At 40.5% G+C, this 22211-nt stretch overlaps 1 protein-coding gene across 2 annotated transcripts; it reads right to left on the bottom strand.

Annotated features, from left to right (window-relative positions):
* Nucleotides 1-5999: 5999 nt before the first annotated feature.
* PTGR2 (prostaglandin reductase 2) lies at nucleotides 6000-21792 on the bottom strand. 2 transcript variants are annotated; one of them, XM_082316908.1, is made up of 10 exons: nucleotides 21750-21792; nucleotides 15962-16030; nucleotides 14360-14478; nucleotides 12930-13121; nucleotides 11828-11998; nucleotides 10498-10707; nucleotides 9571-9692; nucleotides 8230-8317; nucleotides 7449-7488; nucleotides 6000-6236 (listed from the first exon to the last, which is right to left on the bottom strand). In XM_082316908.1, exons 2-10 carry the CDS (start codon nucleotides 15996-15998, stop codon nucleotides 6172-6174), a joined length of 1044 nt encoding a protein of 347 aa, XP_082173034.1. In that variant the 5' UTR covers nucleotides 15999-16030; nucleotides 21750-21792; the 3' UTR covers nucleotides 6000-6171. The 2 variants fall into 2 exon arrangements, with proteins under 2 accessions (XP_082173034.1, XP_082173035.1); XM_082316909.1 differs by lacking the exon at nucleotides 21750-21792 and adding an exon at nucleotides 20445-20863.
* Nucleotides 21793-22211: the final 419 nt, after the last annotated feature.

Raw genomic sequence — 22211 nt, 5'->3', positions numbered from 1 at the left:
CCCGAGCAGGAAAATATCAACTTTCGTACTTGAGCTCTACATTTTAACACAGGAAGACTTTATTTACCAATACCTTCTTAAAATTTTTTTAATTCTTTGTATCTCATCAGGCTGAAAAAGCACATGTAATTTTTCATGCTGCTGCTTGCTTATGAAGGAATTCTTGTGTTCATCCATGAATTACATCCAAGATGCTGTGAAATGCGTAACATAAACTAGGAAAAAGAGAGAAGATTCTTGTACGTGCGTTACCCTCGGTGCTCTGCGGGCTGAGCAAAACTTGCAGAGGGAAGTTCCCAGGGGAATGCCATTGCCATGCATAATTTCCTATAACTGTCATCAGCGAAGGCCTGTCCAATCCAGTGATCCCAATAAAGAGATCTTGGCATTCAGTGTAGGGGAAAATGCAAGGATGGGGGGAGAGAGGCTTTTTCCATGTGCTCTTCCCACTATCTCTACAGCATACTAACAACATAAAAATATAAAAACCCCACCCCAAAACAGTTCCAGAAGTTCAGAGAGAAAGAACCCCTTCTGGAGCCGCCGAGGCAGAGGCAGGCGAGAGACAGCTGCCTTGCAGGGCTCCGAAGGCTCACTCAGGCTGCCTGGCCCGAGGACACGGAACAGGCTGTGCCAGTTTGAAATGCTCATTGCTGCCCATGCAGCTTTCTAATGGGATTGTTACTGCCCGGAGAGAGCTGTAGGTACTCCCCTGGGGGAGTCAGATGTACAGGCAGCTCCATCCCAGCAGGAAAAGCACCAGGAGGCAGTGTCCTGCCCTCCCCCAGGCGCCCCAGCACCAGGAGAAAGTCCAACCTGTCCAGACTTCACCCCACCAGAGCCTGCTCCTTGGCCCTTTACTTTCCCTTCCCACATTCCCCAGCCTGGGAGCCAAAAGAAAGCACGTAGGGGCTGCTGGGGTGAGGAAGGCTCCTTCTTGCAGAGAGGGAGGGACTGCGGGAAGGTCTCGGAGATACGGAGAAGCCAGTCCGAGCAGAGGGTGGAGCAGGGGAGGGTAGACCCATAGCCCCATGAAACCCTACTGCCTTCTCTCACCGTTTGCCCTCAGTCTCCTATAAAAATAAATTGCACCTCCCTTCTCTTGCATAAACACTGCTTTGCTACTTCATACTTTGTTTTCTTTCACTACTGCTGACCTGTTCAGCCACCCTCTTACCACCACCACTCGACCCAGAGCAGAGTGCTGTAGCAAAACTGAATTTTGCTATCCAAGGTATCTTTCTGGTATCTTTTCTGTGTTCCTGTGGCTAAAAAGTCTTGACTCATTTCTGCTTCTTTCTGTGCTTTTCCTAAAGAGTTCCCAGTTGTGTCTCACAAAATATTTTCTAGGTTTGGAGCTTATTCCAGCTGCTGTTACTGTTTCTTATTGCGGGATAATACCATCTGCCTGTGATCTTCTTTTATCCCCTGGCAGTCTATTTATGGATTGTATAAACATTTCCCACTGTGAAGACAACCCAGTAAAGAGAAAGGCAGCGTAGCAAGAGAGGAGAGCAATGTTACAAACAACAGGACTAAGTAATCCTGCATCTGCTTCTTCCACGATCAATGCATTAACATATAGAATAAAAAGAGATGCAGCTATTTGACAGGCACCTGCCTTTGCTCTCTCCACTTCTGTAACAACAGCTACTATAAACTGCAGTAAGATGTTTATGTCAGGGCTGGCAAGCTCTTTTCATGGCATCACTGACATTTTCCATGAAATCCTGACACTGAACTACACAGCCTAGCATTAAACCACTAATAAGTGCTCCTAGGAAAAACAGCATGTTTTTCTGGTTACCAAGGAAGAAGCCAACAACAAGGAGGACAAGAAACATGATGAACTAAAAAAAAAAAAAGGAAAAGGGGGAAAAAAATGGAGAGTAAGAAAGCAGAAGGGAAGAAAATGAAATACAGGACAGCCAACAGCAACCGTTCAAGGTGCAAAGGGAGAAGGGATGGAAATGGGAGTGCATAAAACTTTACCAATACAAACAAGCAGAAGATTGGCTCAAAAAAAAAAAAAAGAAAAAAAAAAGTCCCTCTGCCCAATGCTGTTTAAGATTTATTACCCTTTGCAACAAGAAACGCTTATTTATAAAGATTGTATAGCTGAACTTCTAGTACCTCACTGTGGTCACGCAACTCCTACTCTGAATTCATGCTTGCCCTTGCTTAAGATCTTATGAACTCTCACTCACCATCTTTGTAAGGTAAAGCTTCATGGGACGAATGCTGGTGCTTCTGCAGCCAGTGACTATCTATCTACTACACCCAAAGCATCTGGGATTTTTGTTACCAGTTATTAGTCACCCTTTGTTAAATGAGACCTCTCCTACAGAGCAAAATATATGATTGCCGAAGAGTCACACTATTACAATAATTAAGAAATTAAGACAAGGTGAAAAATGTATTAATATTTTTTACAACTGTGGGCACTTGGTTTAAAGCATTTTCTCCCTTTGATTTTTATTTATTCTTAAGAGGTAACATGAGCCAGGATTCACAAGTAAAGAAATGCTTCTGTGAGACGTTCAGGGGGTACCCCCCCTAAACACTGGGGGTCCAACCCTGCTGGCTCCTGTCCAGACTTCACCCCACCAGAGCCTGCTCCTTGGCCCTTTACTTTCCCCTCCCACACTCCCCAGCCTGGGAGGCAAAAGAAAGCACGTAGGGGCTGCTGGGGTGAGGAAGGCTCCTTCTTGCAGAGAGGGAGGGACTGCGGGAAGGTTTAGGGGGGTACCCCCCTAAACACTGGGGGTACCAGGATGAGGTTTACTTCGACTGTCCCCATCTTTTTTTTTTTTTCTTTTTTTCCCTAAAGCCATTTGACTAATGCTGATAAAACCTATATTGCCCTCGATAGCTTACCTCACTACAGGAACGCTGCTGCAATCAAGCTGCCTTTATTACGGTAAAGAATCAGTATCTCAGGATGATCTCACTCTGGATCACACCTCACATCATCAGCTCTTAATAGGCTTATGACTTTTGTGGATTACTAAGCAATTGCTGTAAAAATAATAGTGCTGGGAATTTTATAATTTTATCGTATTTTGTTTCAGTTGTGAAAAACAGCTTCCTAGAGGACTGTCATTCCTGGAAGGTGTGTCAGCTCACAGGGCCAGAGATGAGCTCACTCAGGAGTAGCTCTTCAGCAAACACTGTTCAAAAGTACAAAATCTGTACTTTGGACAAGCAAATGTAACTTTGGAAACATAAATATGTCAGACTGAGGCCTTCACCTATAACTTAGGAAAGGAAAACATTTTAACACCTTTTCAGTAGTGGTTATTGTTATGATTGCTTTCTTACGTTCATACAACACAAACTCACCACAATGAAGTCTCTTTTGAAATATCCAGGTATTTAATTAGCTTGCTTTGGATACTATCCTAAGATATACTTCCTTCCAAGCAGGCTGGAATTAAAACAGAAGAAGGGTCCTCAGTTTTAAGAATAAAAGGCATTTTTCTTAAAACAGGCTGTTGAAACTGAAACCAAATTGATAGATGGGAGGAAACCAAATACAGGGAAATGCAAGTTACAGTACATTGAAACTTGTGTGTAGGAAGAGCTTAGTCTTCAAGGGTAGAAGAAAATATGAAAACACCATTGTGACACCATGCCCCAAACAGTGCCATATATATTTATGTACAATTACAGACACACAAAAAAAACCCAAATTCAATGGAGGACTTTTTGTTCCTAATTAAAACTGATACTATTTCAACTCAGCAGCAACAGCAATACTAACACTCTCATTTGTAAAAATACTCTTGCATCGATAACAATTTTCAGGAGCAGTAGCAACGGAGTGCCAGGTTAAGATCAGCTTGGTCATGTGTGTGCAGTGGGCTGTTTTCTTTTGCATTTAGATATTTGCTTTAGGAATGAACTGTAAGGATGAGGACGGTTATTCAGAAAGATTAAGTGTGTTAAAGTGCATTAAGGCTAACCTGCTGCCGGGCAGGAGTTGAATGCAGAATGCAGAACACATTGGGTAACAAACCTATAGGGTGATGGTGATGCCATTTCAATCTGAATATTCGTATCAGGCATAGGCATGTGGGAGGGAAGAAAGAAAGGAAAGGGGGCAATGGACACATCAGCACACTCATTAGAGCTGCTGTTTGGAAAGGCTGTATTCCCATCAGCTCCTTCCCCATTAAATCCAGCTGACATGACAGGAATTCAAGTCTAGAGACAGTGCTCAGGATCACTGCATTGCCTCCTGCCTCTCGTTTTAACATACACACAAATTATCAGGTCTTACAAGCCTGCATTGCTTAACCTTCACAAGCGAGTTACCATCTACAAACAGTCAATACGCAGGAATTCACAGAATTTCACTCACCTGTTGCTTTCTGTCTTCATTTGCCAACTATGATCATACTGATTTTACTGCATAAAAATTTTGGCTTCTATCCCAGTGTGACACTGTTATTAATGCTGCTTCAGTTAGTTATGCTGATGTTGGATTCACAATCTAGCTGAAAGTGAACCAATCACTAGTTTTGTAGTTGAAAAGTGCATACTGGAAGATGTTAGACCATCTAATGCTATACTGCGGGTGTCTTTCTCTTCCTCAAAGTTTATGGCATCTGTCACTGCGTGCTTCCTTCTTTCAGGGCTAGCTTCAGCACTAGGAAATGAAAAGACTGTTTTTCAGATTGCTCACAACCATATCAGGCAATTTTGATACCCATTGTCTTACTTTCCATAGCATGCAAAATGATTTATAATGCCAAATTTCTTGCATAGTGTTTCTTTCCTAGTCCTTGGATTCCATTTAGTCTCAGCCTAGGTAATGACTCGGGCAGATCTAGATAATCCGTTCTCTGGACAGCTCAGCTGACCCTGCTGTTGGGAAGCACTTCTCTTAAAGGCAAACAAATTAAAACCAAAACCAATTGCCTGTAAGTCAGAATGTGTCATGAACAATCCTATTCTCTAAATAAATACGTGTTAATGTCTCTAAATGTACACAGTAGTGGAATTCTAATGTCTCTAAGATAATTATCTCTTCCCTTTTCTGTTTCTTGCTTTTGAAGACACACACTTAATCTCATCAGTCTCATTTGGCTTGGGGTTATGCTAGTCAAACTTGGAAACGGTGACTCATTTTTTCAAGTTTCCCCATTGAGATGGTAAAAGAGCATTGTTAGACCAAAAATTCTGAGCCAAGATAAGTTACTGCAGGAACAGAAGGTCAATTGTCTGCAAAGTTACCTTCTGTCATCAGGCAGCATGGTTTGAGATCCTCTGTCACCCTGGAGCGGTGTAAAAACCAGAAAAACTAGTGAAATCGGGGAGATTGGCATAAAAATAAGATACAGTCGATTTTAGAAAAGGAATTCTAAAAAGAAAACTTCACTTAAGTCTGGAATGCAAAGATTGAGAAGAGTAAATAAACGAACACTTAAGCAGGAGGCTCACCCTACACCTGAACCTGTCTCTGATGAAAGTCTCAGGCTGCATGCAGATGGAATTGTAAATGAATTAGGTTTCAAGTGCTCTGAAAATAGGGGATATAATGATACAATACAGAGCAAGGCACAAGACAGATCCGTGGAAATTTGTTCCAGGTGGCAAAATGGAAATACCTTTGTTATTAGAGACCTTGAATTCCAGAAATGGAATTTTTCACTGCAATTATCTGTAAAAATGAGAACAGTTGCATTCTAAAACGATTAGCCAGATCGATTGGACCGTCAGAGTAAACTTAGACTAGTAAGTTAAAAATTCCTAGAGAAGTTCCGGGGCACTGAGACAAACTAGCATGGCAATGGTGCACATCAACACTAGTAAATTCTTCTAACCACCAAAACTAGGTGGCTGCATACGAATTGCTTATTGGAAATGGTTCCTAGGATGTGCTAACTTCCGAACCATACCCATGAAATATATGCAAGTGTGCTAGCTGGCAACTGTCAAAATCATGTCAAAGAACGTATTACTCATTTCTAGTATAAATGATTGCATTCCTGTTTCCAGTTCTATTTAGTTTATTAGCATAGGTTCTGCCTTAGCATCTCAGAATCTCTGCTTTCAGTACAAACAGAACAACTTAATGGTTTACTTAAGAAAATGGAAATTAGTATACGTAAAAACTTGCTCACTGTTAGAGATAGAATCCAATTATTTTTCCCGAAGCAATAACATTTACTTAGAAACTGAGACGATCTGTTTTCCAATATTGCCTCCATTCATCATGGACTGGAAAGCGGCTTCAAGAGAAATGATGAAGTAAGTTAGTGCCAAGCAAAATGTGCCAAGTAACTTTCAAAAAATTAAAACAAATGGTAGAAGCAAATGTATTAAACAGCTCCCCAAATTAAGAAGGGGAAAAAAAAGCCAGTCTGTAATAAACTGCTAAGGGCAATTTTGTGTCATAATTAAACAAACTGATTTGCAAGCAACTGTTTAGGTCTATACAAGTTAATGATTACAGTTGCTGCTTTTGTGATATGCCATACAAATATCAAATAGAAAGACAAGGCGTGACTGGAGAGCCCACAAATGCTGTGGGTTTCACAAACTTTTGTGAAAGGAGAAAGTTTATAAATACTCTACATAGTGCAATAAATGCCAGAAGCTGGTGCAAAATAAATCTTTGAGTAAACAAAGTATGAAATATGACTGCTATATTTGATCAAATTCCTTCAAAATACCTATGTATACCAGCAAGTAGTAATGACTAGAATAAATTTAAATCTATAAGATTTGGCTATCGCTTAATTGTATTGGTTTCCAATCTTGTGGGACTAAAGACTAAATGGACTAAATCATACTCTTCCCTTTTACTTGAAAGCGAAGCATTCTTACAGCACATCTTGAATCACCTGGCTCTCGTCTCACTGGAGTCACAAGGCCCCCTTCATTTTCATATTTTCTCACAGATTTTTTGAACAGGCTACAGGCTATTTTATTCCTTTAAAAGAAATTATTTTTTACTTTGTTTAGCACTCTCTAATATGCTTTCCCCTTTCTTGTGTGTACTTCTCAATTTGTTAGCAAATCCAATAACAAGCGCTGTTAGAGATTGGGTTTTTTAAAGCATAAGTTCAAGGTTTCCCAAATACCATTTTCTTACACACAAGTTCTAAGAAATGAGCAGCACCTTAAATCTGTAAGATCAAGGTGACTATCACCAGCTGCTAAGGTAGCAGTTTAACAATTCATTCCCCCCCAATAGTAAAACAAACAAACAAACAAATCTCAAAATTTATATTCAATAGGGTTTTTTTAACATAAAAAAATCTCCTCACAGAACGTTTTAATACCTTGTGAAAAAAATATATTTTTTACTATAACATAAAAATGTTGTAGATAAAATACAAAAATCTGAATTGGCAAATGAAACAAAGGAGGTAGTTAACCTCTACTGTCATTGTATTTAATGAGATTATTATTCTTAGAAAATGGTGTAAAAATCTTACCACCAATGTTTGCTAAGCCTTCTACCACGGTCTCTCTGACCTGTCAATGCAAACAAGTCCTTTTAGCTTTCTTCAAACAAGATTAACATTTCTTAGAAATATGCCATGAAACTGCCACAGAAACTACCAAAATCTAAGGGATTTTCCTGCTACGGTGGACAGTGCTCTGTTTGGGCCAGATTCTTTCATCAAGAGAGGAGTGGATACTTTCTGATAAACCTGTAGGCAATTTAATGCTTCAATCCGAACTGGAACATCCCTGCCCCTGCCAAAATTTCACGTCTCGGGATTTTCCCAGGAGAAAATCACCTGAAGAATCAAAAACTAATTTTGACAGACCTTACAGGGAAGGGATGGATAAAGCATCTACCCATCACAAAATAATAAATGGTGATTATAAAGCTTGAAACAAAATTTCAGACAAGATTCCCTAAAGCATTCAGGCCACTAACTAATCAGGAATTTGAAAGTAAGTATTTTTGAAGGTCTGATCCCTTAAGTAAAAAAGCACTTGCACTCTATACTGAAAGAAATACAGACATCAGCAGCATGTAATTAGAGAAGTTTGTCGTACTACAGTCACATCATCCTCAGCAGGTATCTACTGAAACAGTGCTACCTAATAAGCTTTTAAGTATACTTCAACATTCATAAGAAAAAATCTGTTCAATTCTGAGGCATGGTAAGAGAGCCAAAGACAAAGAAATCAGACTTCTTGTAGTCAGACCATGATCTGAGGAGGTAGTATCAGAGGCCATAAATTAGATGTAGAAGTTCCTACCTTCAGTTTACCCTCTTGGATCCACTGACAGAGTTGTAATATACCAGCTTCTTGTTTGTCCATATAGTTCAACACTAAGAATCTTTCCCTGTGAAAGAAAAGAACGAGCCTTGATTTAAGAAAGGCTGGGAAGCATATTTTGAAATCTTTACAAATCTTTTCAGGAAACAGCATTATTGAAACTGAAGGATTATGAGTACTAATTACAATGAGACACAGCTCAGAGCTTTGCCAGCTTGTTGAGACAGCTCCCTGCAGTGGGAGCATGACAGTAACATACATCTTAGACAAGTAATTCTGTTCAAGTATCAGAGAGGAGAGTAATAAAAATCAAGTAGTATTGCCAGAATAAGCAGATGTGAGTGAGCATAATAATGCAGAATAAGCATAAAATGTGAGTGAATTCCTATTCTTTTTTACTTTTTTTTTGTGGTAGGGAGAATAATTAATGGACCTGCAACTAGATAGTGTGTCTAAATTAACTTTCAGGCTCCCCAAAATTTTGCATATCCTGCTGTCACAGCTGCATATAGCAATCAAGAGAAACTGAAATGATCATCAAAAACGGTAATTACTTGTAGCAATGTACTGACTAAATTTTCCACTGCCTTCTATTACGCATGGTGTATTTTAGTATTTTTATCCATTTTTTAAAAGTGCAGACAACAGTAACAGGGACAAGAAAAGAATTTTAATTAGAAGAGGTCAATCTGTTTGCACAGAAATCAAAAGCCTCCAGAACTTTCTGCAATGCAATGAATGAAAATCTCCAAAGACTTTGCTCCTAGTCTCTGCCTTAGCTCCACCTGAATCCTGACAGGAGAGTCAGCAATTCCCAGAGTCATAACAAAAATCAGTGTTCTAACTGTACATATCTGTCACACCCACAGTCCCATTAATTAATAAAACCCCAAATACTAAAAACGTAATTTCAATACAATCACTGCATCAGCTGCATCCTTACTTCGAAAATATTTTATTTTCTCTCTGCCTGAACTACTACACTTGGAGAGAAGGCACTCTGCAAAACAACTGAGAACAGAACCATGGCAACACCTTCCCTCATACTGAAGAATCTGTCAGAGACTCCAGGATTAAATCAAGCAACCATGTTAACATGTAAAAACGTCCTTTCCCATTTTTTATGCTGATAGAGACAAACGTAAGAGAAAGGATTTACTGACATTGTGATTATAATTTCCTTGTTTAGTATGGCAAAGTTCTGTTCCAATTACACGTGCCTATTGTGGATCTAGAGACTACCTTACGAACGTCGGGGTCACAACATCACATGTACAATCTACCTGGAACGTGGTCACAAGTTCTGGAGGAGAAAAGTACCTTGTGATATTCCTTTCTTTCTGTATTTTTTCTATGTCAGGAGGCAGCGGAGGAGGATAAGGCACATCTTTGTTATACTGAGAAATCTGTCCAGACAGGATGATATGGCTGTTCTGATTCATCTGTTTGGGACAGCACAAAGTGAGAAAAATTACATTTCTTGGTCTCAGAAACTAAATTTTCCAGAGATGCAATAGATTATATTGCAAAATTTTCACATGGGTATCCTTGTTTAGAGCCACGTTTTCTACAAAAGAGTGGGAGAATTGCCGGCAGTTCCATTCAACCTATGACAGTATTCATACAGATAAATGGAGGGCAATAGTGGAAAAATAAATGTTATATGGCCTGTGTGTAACTTTAAAAGGCATTAAATACAAGGAATGTAAGAAATTGTTATCTTACTATGTGCCCTTTTTGTCAGGAGGACGGGTAATAGGACAAAGAACCTAGATACAGCTGTTGGATACAGCTGTGATTTAGAGCTCCCAAAGATGGCATTGCCACCAAAGCCTCCCTGCCACGGGACAGAGTAGTTTCACATTAACGATGAAGAGGGCTGGTCAAGACTCTTTATGGAGGCTTAGCAGAGCTGGTCTTCTGTGAAGCCAGAAAACCAAAGCTGACAAAACACAAGATTACTACACTGACAGACAAGAATATTACCAAGTCTCCTGGCCAAACAAGCGAGAAACAAGAAGTGGAAATTGTTTCCACTACTATACTGCCAGGCTGGTCGAAATGACAGACACCGATTTCAAATACCTGATTTCTCCTCAGGACCAGGATCAGCACGTGGTTTAGATCAATGAAGTGGAAAGCCTGCTCTGCTGTATTGCAGGCTGGTCTCTGGTATGAATTAATTCAAAGCTGGGCATGCAGACGTTGGAGAATGACTAGAATAAACCCAACAGCTGGTATAATCACCTGACTTATTACTATATCACTGATGTCTCCACCAACATTGTCAAAGTAAACATCCACACCGCCTGGGCAGAGTTCACGTAGCTGCTCTGCCACATTCCCCTTCTTGTAATTGATAGCAGCATCAAACCCCATTTCTTGGACCAAAATGGAGCATTTTTCATCTGTGCCAGCAATCCCCACCACTCTCGAGCAGCCCTCCAGACGGCCAATCTGCAGGAGCACAGTTAAAAAAAAAGAAAACAAAACAACAAACAATAAAGAGCAGTTCGATCATTCATCTGCATAAAGATACCAGGAGGAGGAAGGGGGCCTGAGGGGGTGTTACAGTTATCCCCCATCCCACTAAACGCCAGGCAACAAAGTTCAGCCCACGCTCCCATCTCGTGACACAATTGCCTCTTGTCATTCCCTCCTCACACGTAGAGAAGGGGCAGGTACAACCAAAATTTAACAACCAAAATTTAATTTTAAAATTAAACCTATTTAACAGTTGGACTCGATGATCTTAAGGGTCTTTTCCAACCTTAAAGATTCTATGATTCTATGAAAATCTGCCATCTTTCCAAACCCACTGACAGTGGGAGGTTTAGTCAGTGGAGTCACCAATGACTGGCAGTACTGGAGAGCCAAATACAGTATAAAACCGCCACCTGCCAAGTACCGTAACATACCTAATAAAAGGCCCAAAAGATTGGAACATAATTGATTTAAATACATTCTTCATAGATTTGCTTATGCATTGTTTCCTCATAACTCCTCTTTATCAGTAAGTCTTAAGCTTGCTTAATAACTGGTGTTTGTGTTTGTGTATATATGTGTGTGTGTGTATATTTGTAGATAAACACATATACAGACACACAAACACACCACAACATGTTCTGCAAAGCTGAGGAGGATAAAAGGGTTGTAAATCTCAAAACACAAAGGATGCCATGGAACACAACACGAAGAAGGTTTACTAAATTTTTTACTGACTATTTTTTAATATTTAAAAAATGAAAGTCGCCAGTTAACTCAAAGACTGTGTTCAAATGGCAGACTACTATATAAATACATAGTAAATACATGTATTTATACCATCTATTTTATTTATGCTAGTGACAAGTGATCACCTTGGACCGTTTCCTCCTATCCCAGCTTCAGGAAATTTAAGTTTCACTCCTAAAATCTTTGTCAGTAAGAGCGTGAGCCAAATCTGTGAAACTGGCCCTTCCCATGGAGTTATACCTGCTCACGTTTACAATGATTTTATCTGTACATTTACTAACCAGCATGTTTCAGAAGATAAACTTGCTAACAGAGTATGCTTCTATGTCCTAAGCCTGCCTACCTGGCCGGCCAAAGAGCCGCAGGCACCGGCTGCTCCGCTCACCACCATTGTCTGATTTGCACCCAGAGCCACGTGTCCTTTCTCCTTTATACCTAACAGAGCCGTCAGTCCTGTGATGCCAGCTGCACCGAGAAAGTAGGAAAGGCGTCCATTTACAAGTTGTGGAACAAGCTATAAAACAGAAACATGTGGTGTTCATTTCTTTTTAAGGCGAGGTTTTGCTGTTTGCTATTTGATTGCCTGAGGATAGAAGACTAACTTCGGATATTTACCAGGCAAGGTACAACTGGTAGGGACAAGCTAGCTATAAAATAGGTCTACATTAATAACAAGTTTATAGAAAATGAAACAAAGATTATATTTCCACAGTTTTAGAAAAAATTTTTACACAAAGTCACTTGCAAGAACTTTGATTATGGAAGTGTCAAAAAGCAGTTGGGAGATAAGAAGTTTCCAGCAATGGTAAACTATCCTTATGTTAGCATAAAGGACAAAATAACACCGTTTTATCAAATATTGCAATTGCAGATCAGTGGCAAAGGGCCCTAAAGGAAGAAGCTTATTTGAAATTGTACATTCTTAAACTACAATAATTTTCTGTGTTACATGAGGACGATGAACACAATACACCTAATGCACTGTTACCTCTCCACATTCAACTTAATGTTGAATACCCTTTCTTCTGTGGATGTAAAATCTCAAGTACAAGCTTTTGCTAGGACATGTTAGTGAAATACATTGAATTAAATATATCTAAACACTTAAGTCTTATGACTAGATTCTCATGGATCAGGACTTCTAACTAGAATTAGGATAATTAACAGAATTAATTAACAGAAGCAGCTTCAGGGAAATTTATTAAAAATCCAACAATTGAAATAATACTGGCATGTCTGTGACCAAAAAAAGCATTATTTTTCTTTATTAAGAAAAGAGAGAAACTGATACAGATTTTTTGATCTGCCTTTTGAGAACTGGTTGCTTCAATAACATTGGTTTGTTTTTGACTAAGAAATGGTATCATTAGCCACTATTTTAAAAAAAGAAAAAAAAAGGTTTAGGAACAGAAAATAGCGACAATCTGGGCTTGCATTTACATTACCTTTTGTAGCACGCTTCCATCTAGAATGGCCACTGTCTGCCAGGGCCAAGTGAAGGATGTTACAAAGTCCCCTTTAGCAAGGTTATCATGCTTGCTCTCCTCCACAACCCCAATGCCCCCACCGTCAGCAACTTCAGACAGCTGCCAGGGCAGGAGGTAATCTGAGCCAGTATCCTCGTTCATTCGGCAGCGCTGAAAGACAAGGCTTTAATGAAAGGCCCTGGTGGAACACATGGTTTGTTTATGAGTTCAAGTTGGGGATGAGGTACGTTTAAAACTTCAAACACAAAGGGCTACCCAAAAATCTCTCAATAAGCCCTAAATATTCATCATCTTTTCTTAGATCCCTCTTTCCCGTCTTGTTTGCTCAGTACAAAAGGACCATTCTGACCTCCTCCAGCAGCGTTACCAAAACCAACGCCTTCTATAGATGCTGCCTCAAAGTCAGCCATGCAGCCAAAGACGAGTGGCTTGGATCTGACGAGAATCCTATAAATGCTGTTCCTTAACTGGATGAATCATAGAAATGCAGGATTGAAAAAAACACCCACAAGTCATTTAGTCCGTGCCTATGCACTGAAGAACAGTCAAGTATATTTAGACCATCCCTGAGGGAGATCTGTTTAATGAAACATCTTAAAATCTGAAGTCTGTCCTTTATATCTCCCCCTGTAGCCTGAGTTAGTACTACAGGATTCTTAAACTTTCCCTTAATTCCCAAGCTAAATGTACTTTCCTGAAATTAAGACTGTTTCTTTCCTACTATCTCCATCTATGTAGGGAACAAATGATCAGAATTCTCTTTATAGCAAACTTTTACATACTAGCAGACTGGGTCTGTCTGGTTCTCCTCCTACCTTCACTTCTATTTCAACCCACAACTCTCCCAACCACATGATTTCTACAGTTTTGCAAAATTAGGTGCAAGTGGTGGTTATGGCTTCATTCACTAATCCTCTCTCTGTTTCCATTTTTTACAAAGTATTGACACATTTTTGTATTGCCATCCCCCACTTAAGGAGAAAATCTGACTTTCGTTTGTAAACAAAACTGATAATAGCTAAATAACATTTAACTTGAACTATTTACTTGAATTATTACTTCCTTCCATGGAAAAAAAAAAAAAGTTAAAAAATGTATATAAAAAAGGCAAAGTTCAGAAAAAGCTGATACAAACAATTCTGTAATGGTATACCAGGGCTCACAGTCTCTTCCTGGTCCTATAAAGTCATATTCCTATATATATCACAGGCACACGAATGCCAAGTTCCTTCCCAATATAACTCAATCAGAATGAATAGAATTACTAAGTTATACTAGAGATATATTTGTCCTGTAATTGGTAACTTTGGTGTTAGACATCATGACAGGTACAGAGATAAAGATATTTTAAAAACAAATGCTGGCTTAGCTCTCAGTCCATCACCTACCATGTAAGGGTCCACAGAGAGATAAAGAGTTCTAACACGCACTTGTCCTGCTTCGATCGTATCTGCTATTGTGCTTTGTTCCAGTCGGAAGTTTTCGGCCACTGGCACTCCATTCTTACCTAGAATTATTTTAAAAAACAAATAAATAAATGAATCAATATACAGCTTCCCTTAATCAATATGGGAAGGCCTTTTTTTAAGGTAGTCCTTTTTAAAATAAGTTACCCTGTAGCTTTATCGAGGTATAAAACTACCGACCAACTTTCAGATTTTGTATCACAGACTACGATTTAAATGGGGGCACTGCCACGATCCAAAGTGAAGACCTGCTGATCTGTCAGCTTACGCTTACCTGGGCCAGTACCAGGCACTTGCACTGACTGACAGTTTCCATGCTGTTTGCTACACATAATTTTTATGAACAGTTACAGCAAGTTGAAAAAAAAAGGGGCTGTTCCCATTCTCAAAAAATGGTTCTATATACCCTATGTGCTGAAAAGCTCCGAACTTTCCAAACAAGACACGCATTGGGACTTCTCTCACATAACAAAACCATAGTGCACTATTTTGCCAGTAGCAAATGACCATAAATTTTAACCAGGTAAGTTTTAAACCTTCACCTTTCAGTCTCTTTTGACTCAGTGAGACTGGGGGAACACAGACCATTGCCACTGCACATGTGTATGCTGCAAGAGCATCCCTTTGCAGCTACAGACAGACCTCCTTAAATCAAAGCTTCGCAGAAACACCTATAAAACATATGCCAAGAGCCCCAGAACTGGAAGCTTCATCCTCAGCTTGGTACCACATGCAGCAGATCAATCAGACTGACAACCGGAACCATCGGCACCAAAAGGAGAGAGCCAGACGCCCATGTATGTTTTAAGTCAGAGTGACTGGGTGACTACAGCAGGCTACTGCTGTAACATTTGATTTGCATTAGAAAACACTTATTTGAAGGTCACACAATAGCTCTTACTTCTTAGGACTATTTTGGCCTTGAGCAGCATAAAATACCCCCCCAAAAAACTTAATGCATACATGTGGGTCTTCTACAACAGACAATTTATAAACTCACTATTCAAAAAATTGTGCTGACATCCATAACAAGGCAAATGTGTAAGCAAGGAAGTAAACAGATCCTCAGAAGCGTAAATTTAAAAAACAAACACTTTGAAACATGGGAGGAAGAAAACAAACACTCTGAAACATGGGAGGAAGAAAAGACTCAATATTTACTAAAAGGAAACAAAAATTAACAGTAACAAAATACTTTATTTTAGTCATCTCCTAAAGTGCAAAAAGAACCAATGTCAGAACTAAAAAGCAATGCTTGCTAATCTTTCTTCACTTTGAGTCCCTACATTTTGGGTTTTCTCATATATTATTCATTAACCCTTTTTTTCTCACCCAAGAGTTTAGAAATCTGTATATACAGACTAAATAAATACACTTCACAATGAACTTTATTTATTGCTGCATGCAATATAAGATACATAAATGCCAATATCTTAAGTTAGTGTCTGTTTGTACCCTCACCATTTTGGAGCATTAGGCAACCATAACAAACACATTGCTCCTTTATTGGAGAGAAATACATACCGGGGCGCGAATTCAGCACTACCCTCTGTATAATCATCCCTGCTTTTGCAGCAATTTCGCACTGGATTCCTACAAAGGAAAACATTGTTTGAAGGACTGAAACATAAATTTTCTTGAAAAATAATGTGAAGCAAGGTAGTTAGTAACTTGGAAACTGGGAATGAAATACGCGCCTCGCCAACTTCAGCATCCATGCCCAGGAATCATATAAAACAAGCTCAAATGTAAAATAAACAAGCATGCGTATAAAGACTTTCCCTGTTTACCTTGTTAAAGCCATGACTTTATGCAATGTCACAGTAGCACCTTCTGGAAAGACCGAAAATTGTAATGTACCATGCTCCTTGTAGGATCATGACCACCCTCTACGAGGCTGTAGGAGACGTGTTTGGTTTGCTTTCCTGTGCTGACTGAGAACACTCTGTTCCCACCTAAAAGACGCTGAGGCAGCTTTGCATGTGTAAGTCAGGTGCAACTCAATGAAAGGCAGGTACGCATACCAGTAATAGCACTATGCAGTATATGATAAAAGGAGATTGTTGTGTAAGATGTTTCACATGAAATAGCAAGTCTTTCTATTAGCAGTGCATTTTCTCCTAAGAAACGGTCTGGGCCAGAGATGAGAAAGAATTACATCACCATTTGATCTGTTTTACTGAAAAATTTCTCCTTGAATTTCAACAGTTTAAAAGAGGACTGTAAATTTGTGTTCTTGCAACCGTGAGATGCCAAAGCGATTAACAGGGAATGAACCTGATTTAACAGGAGAAAAATCATGATCTCATACGCTTTTAGAGATAATACAAAATAAAAATGTTCTTACTACTATTCTCAGCTGAGTGCCATAAATAACCAACCTCCACAAGAACCAAGGACATTAAGGAATGAAACATAATAGCTGATGTCTTTGTCACAATCTTTGTTTTGCTGACAAGAACAGCAAATTGGAGTGAAGCTAAACAGATGAGCCTAGAAAGAGTACATCATCACCACTTATCCAACATCTTTATTCTTTGAACACTGCAGAACACAGAACTTTGTTTGTACTGTGACAGTGCTTACATTACAGCACTAACAGTCCATCAAGAACTACAGCTTGGAGTGCTGAAAAACAGAACAACAAAAAAAAAATAGTTATCAGGAGAAAATGGGCATAACCCTGGCCTTTCCCCCTCCTCTAAAAGCCACAACTGACTCAAACCAAAAATACCTTGTTCGTAAACCAGATAAAGGTTTAACATTTGATTGATTTTGCTCTTGCAAAGCTTCTTATTAGGCAAAAATTATTCAAGAATTACTTTCTTTTCGGTATTTCAACACCTAAGGGTGTACAAGAAAAACTACAAGAAATGGATCTCAAATGTGTCTTTACAGCATCACATCAGTGAAAAGTAAGTGACCTGCACAGTTCTTTGGACAGAACAATGTAGAAATCAGTCTACAACAAAAGGAAAAAAAACCCCATACTTTGATGAAGTTACTAGTTACTGTTTAAAAACAAAACATGAGCATTGAAAATACAGGAGTTTACAGTTAAAGAGAGAAATAAAAATCCATTTTTATTCCCACACAGCTGAGACAATCTCTGGAATAAATATACTCATGTAAAACCCTAACAGGAAGGATGGCCTAAGATAAGTTTTGGCAGATCTTGGGTTCAGCATTGTACGCTGCTACAGAATTCCTGTGTCATCTTGGGCACATCACTTTGTACTTTTTTTATAAAATATTTTTCCAAACAAAATTCCAAATTCCTCTTCAAAACTTTGAAGCGAGCAGGTCTATACTCATAATGGCCTCTACTGTCTTTATAATGCATGAAAACGTCAAATTGCGTATTTTAACTTTATATTCCATGTCATTCCTAAGCGCACTTGAGTGTAAATGTTTGAATTTTGAATTGCTGAATACCTGAATCCTTTTACACTAGCTTGGCTGATAACATTTGCATAACAGAATTACATTCAAGTGGTACAGTTGTTATCCCCAGAGCAATAGTCTTAGCATCTGAGAATTTGTGTGAATTCAATGAGTATTTCATAAACCGTCAGATGTGCCCAGCGCAATTTAAAAGGACAACCACACTCTAGCAGAACTTGGCTTATGTTTACAACCACTAATGAAACTGCTCTGTGCAGAAATAATGAGTTAAGAATGCAGTGAATATAAACCAACAGTCATCTGACAGCTCACATGAAATCTGGGCAAATCATTCCTCTATATACTATTCATATGCAGCTCCAATCTATCCATGGTGTTAAGGGTTTGATCCACTGTTTATAAACCACAGAGAGTAGGCAGAATTGCTGTGCAGCTCATGCCTTACAGAAAGGCCCACTGCCAAAACTGCTGACTCCATTTTTGTAATCTTGATACTAAATACCTGTATTGTGCAAACACAAAAAACCAATCCGAACAAGAAAAGAGATGATGAAAAGCATTTTTATTGTGCCTAACACATACTTGAATTATCTGCTCCCTATTACAGTACCAAGAAAAAATACAGTTTAAAAAAAAAAAAGCCAAAGATATTAACATATCAAAAGAAAGGAAAAGCAATACAGAGTAGCATAGAAGGATGAGACTGGAAAAAGTGTACAATGTAAGTTTAGATTACTTCTTTGAATGCCTGACATGTTGAGGGAACAAAAATGCTACTGATTTCCCGGGTCACTTTCACAGCTTTTGGTTGAGAAGCCTGTGTACTAATTCAATCTGAAGATCTTCCAGATACTGTGAGTGGGTGCACAGAAAGCGAGGCTGGCAACTGAATTGTCACTCACTCCACGACAGCTGTCACAGTCAAATACAACACTGGAGATGGACATTTACTTCTAAATATGACTTCACTTACTCTACAGTGGAAATCCGTAATGCCACTACACAAGCAAACTTTCACACTAATACTGTAACATAGTAAGAAACAATCAAACTTTCCTTGCATTATAAACATTATGAATGTGAGTAAAGAAAATAAGTAGAGGCACAATCCTTTAGCACTGTAAACTGAGGAAAGCTTTTGGAGAAAGAGAACAGATTTTTTAAAAGCAAAATAAAACGGGATTTGTATCGTATACATAATTCTTTTCAATATACATGAAATGCCAATATGAAGGACATTTGATTCTTTATTTTTTTAAAAGACCAACAGGAAGCAAGACGCCCTACCACTTTAGCTTCTCAAAACAAAAATAATCTGAGTTGGTTTTACTTTTTAAATCAAATGGAGTAAAATTAATTTCAAGTTTTAACATCATCTATGGCAAGATCACCTGACCCACCCTGTGAGTACCACAGGAGCATTACGCAGCACAACAGCAGTACCATCAGTGGAGTCCCAGATATGTTTTGGCCCAGTTTTATTCTCATCCCCTTCTCCCCTTGCCTTTCTTTTCCCATTTTTCCAGAGACACATGACAACTCGTTTTAAAAATGTTAAATAAATTCCTCAGCACTAAAATGCCCCAGTTTGTCCTGGGCTTGGTTTCTAGAACTTCCAGTTTCTGAGATTGCCCATAAGGCACTGTTTTCAGTTGCATATACTTTTGCCAAAACAATTCACCTGCTTCCAAGTTGTTAGAGCCCATGCCAGGTGCAGCCTAGTGAAAAAAGGAAGAGCAGGCAGTTTATCCCTCCTTTACCAGGCCCAGGCAGCATGGAGGATGAAGGCAGTCAATCTAAATGGAGGACAAGGAAGACTAGAAGTCTTCTGAAACTGCAGTGTCAAAATGGCTGGAATAAGGATCCTCAGAGAAAACTCAAAAGAAAGGAATTTCAAGGAAGAATGACTCTGAATAAGGAACATGCAGGAAGGAAAGACAGGAAGGACTGGCACAAGGAATCAGTGAGAACAGAGAAACATGGCAAGAATAGCAACTTGAAGGCCAGTAAAGCAGGGAAGAGAGAAATAGAATGGGAAGAGAGAACTGGAGAAAGTGGGAACGATGAATGAGACAGAACCAAGGAAACTGAGACAGGAATGGCTGGGCAAAAATAAAAAAACTGCAACTGGCAAGGTGAGGAGAATGGAAATGGAAAAGCAAATGTAGTGGATTAGGCACCAAAGTCTCCACCACACCCTGAAGAAGCTCTACATTTAATTAATTGCAAACTCAAGTTTTCAAAAAGTAGCAGCCAGAATCAATGCTGACTGTCATGAACAGGGAAAAACGCATGCCATAAAAAGATAAGTACTTTCATGAACTGAACTAATAAATCCAGATTTCATAAAATTATAGAATCATTTAAGTCGGAAAAGACCTTTAAGATCATTGAGTCCAACCGTAAACCTAACACTGCCAAGGCCACCACTAAACCACATCCCTAAGCACCACATCTACTTCAGGGACAGGGACTCAACCACTGCCCTGGGCAGCCTGTTCCAGTGCCTGACTACCTTTTCAGAGAAATTTTTCTTAATATCCAATCTAAACCTCCCCTGGCGCAACTTGAGGTCATTTCCTCTCGTCCTATCGCTTGTTACCTGCAAAAAGAGACCGATTTCCTAACGCTTCATCACTGAATTCTCTGGTGTGACTGAAGTTCTTCCCATAGCGTTTTCTCCATGTGGATTCTCTGACACACTATAATGGTTGAGGGCAGGCTACAGTCTTTCCCTCAAGAAAGAAACAGGTGAAAAAGAATTACAACAGTAGTAACATCTTGATCCATCCATTTTTTTATATTCCAAGAAACCTAGTATCTTTGAGCTTTTTATCAAATTTGACTGACATACAGAGCAAAAGTTCCAGTAAGTATACACACTCATACCGACACATAATAGGACTGTATAAACTTTACTTTATCAGATATAGGTGTCAAAAAAGCTGAAAGCTCTCAGGTACCACATTTTGGGCATTTTTTTTTTTTTAATAAATAGTTGCATTGTATTGGAGTTGTTGAAAATTGTTTAAAAATACTAACAAACAAGGTCTATTTTTTCATAGCAGAATTTCAAGTCAGGAATTAACAAAAGAATGCAAGCTGCTCTCAGAAAGGCAGGAGCAACCTGATGTTTTTCTGAGAAGCCTGTACGCAGGCTCCCACATGACAGCAATCCCAGAGAGTGTACTGATTATCCACTTTTCTAAATATGAACAACGACCGAGTTAGAAATCACTGCTGTCAAAGGTGGAAGAGCCACTGGAGACTGTCTTGCAGATGGTTCAATATCCATTTCAGAAGCTGCAGACAGAATAACATAGGAGAGAGAAACCGACAGAGGTCAGAAGCAATGAAGGATGTCCAGCTGCACAGTGGCCCTGATCTGGGTGCCGAGGAGGACTCTTCCTTTGGGATTCCTCCCCGGCCCCGGGCCACGGTTTGATGCGGGAGCTCAGTAAAGCGAGATTCGCGCTCCTGTTCCAGAGATCACGCAATCCCAACGGTCTCTTCCCACCGTCAACCCTGTGCCCCCACCTACCCTTCAACGAGGCGCTAACCCCTGACGAAGCGACTCCCGAGAAGGAGGGCAGCGGCCCTGCCCCGTCAGGGGGGGCTCGGCGGGCGCTGCCAAGCTCCCCCCGAGGCGGAACGAGGCCGCAGGCCCTGCCGCTTTTACACCGGGCACCGGGGCACGCTCATCTCGACGGGCACGGCGGGCGCCCGCCGGTCCGTCCCCCGAGACCCCCGAGGCCCCGCCGCGCCGCTCTGCCCGGTCAGGGCCGCGCCGCCGCCGCCGTCGCCCCTCCCCGCGCCCCCCGCGCGTGGGACGGTTAGAGGCCGGGCCCCCCACGCGTGCCGCCGCTGCGACGCCACCGCGCGCCAGCCGCGAGACGCTCGCGCTCACCTTGAAGAGCGCCTCGAACGCTCCGCCACCTTCCCTACGGGGCAGAGACGCGGCCCCGCCCCCTCCCTCGGCCCCGCCCCTCCGTGCGCATGCGCGCAGGCCTTAAAGAAGGAAAGGCCGAGCCCCACCGCTTAAAGCGGCGCTGCCCCGGGCGCGGGCCTCGGGAGCTGTGACGGGCTGTGGTGGTCAGCGGCTGGCGGGCCCTGGCCCGGCCTCTCAGCGGCCTCCCGTCGGCAGCAGGTGCCCGGTTTTGCTCCCCTCCATTTCTCTGTGGGCCAGGGTCTCCCGCCTTGGGGCCCGGCTCGCCTGCGTGGGCGAGGTGATGGCGGCTCATCTCCTGAGGCGCTAGGGAAAGGCGCTTACGGCCCGTGAGGGCTTTTTCTTTGAGAGGGAGGATGACGTTGAGATACTTGCTCCTTGTGTGCTCCAGCAGATGAGATCTTGTTCATTGATGCGATATAA

Source organism: Platalea leucorodia, assembly GCF_965183815.1.
Source record: "Platalea leucorodia genome assembly, chromosome: 7".
In the NCBI taxonomy this organism is placed as follows: Eukaryota; Metazoa; Chordata; class Aves; order Pelecaniformes; family Threskiornithidae; genus Platalea; species Platalea leucorodia.
The sequence above is the reverse complement of the archived record's forward strand: the minus strand, read 5'-3'. Positions and strand labels throughout refer to the sequence as shown.

Excerpts from the sequence above, each read along its gene's own strand:
- PTGR2 (XM_082316908.1), bottom strand. The coding sequence starts at position 15,998 with ATGATTATACAGAGGGTAGTGCTGAATTCGCGCCCCG. Across the intron at positions 13,122-14,359 it reads TCTCTGTGGACCCTTACATG|CGCTGCCGAATGAACGAGGA; the intron begins GTAGGTGATGGA and ends CTTGTCTTTCAG. Across the intron at positions 6,237-7,448 it reads AGGCTTAGCAAACATTGGTG|CCGCTTTCCAGTCCATGATG; the intron begins GTAAGATTTTTA and ends TTTCTCTTGAAG.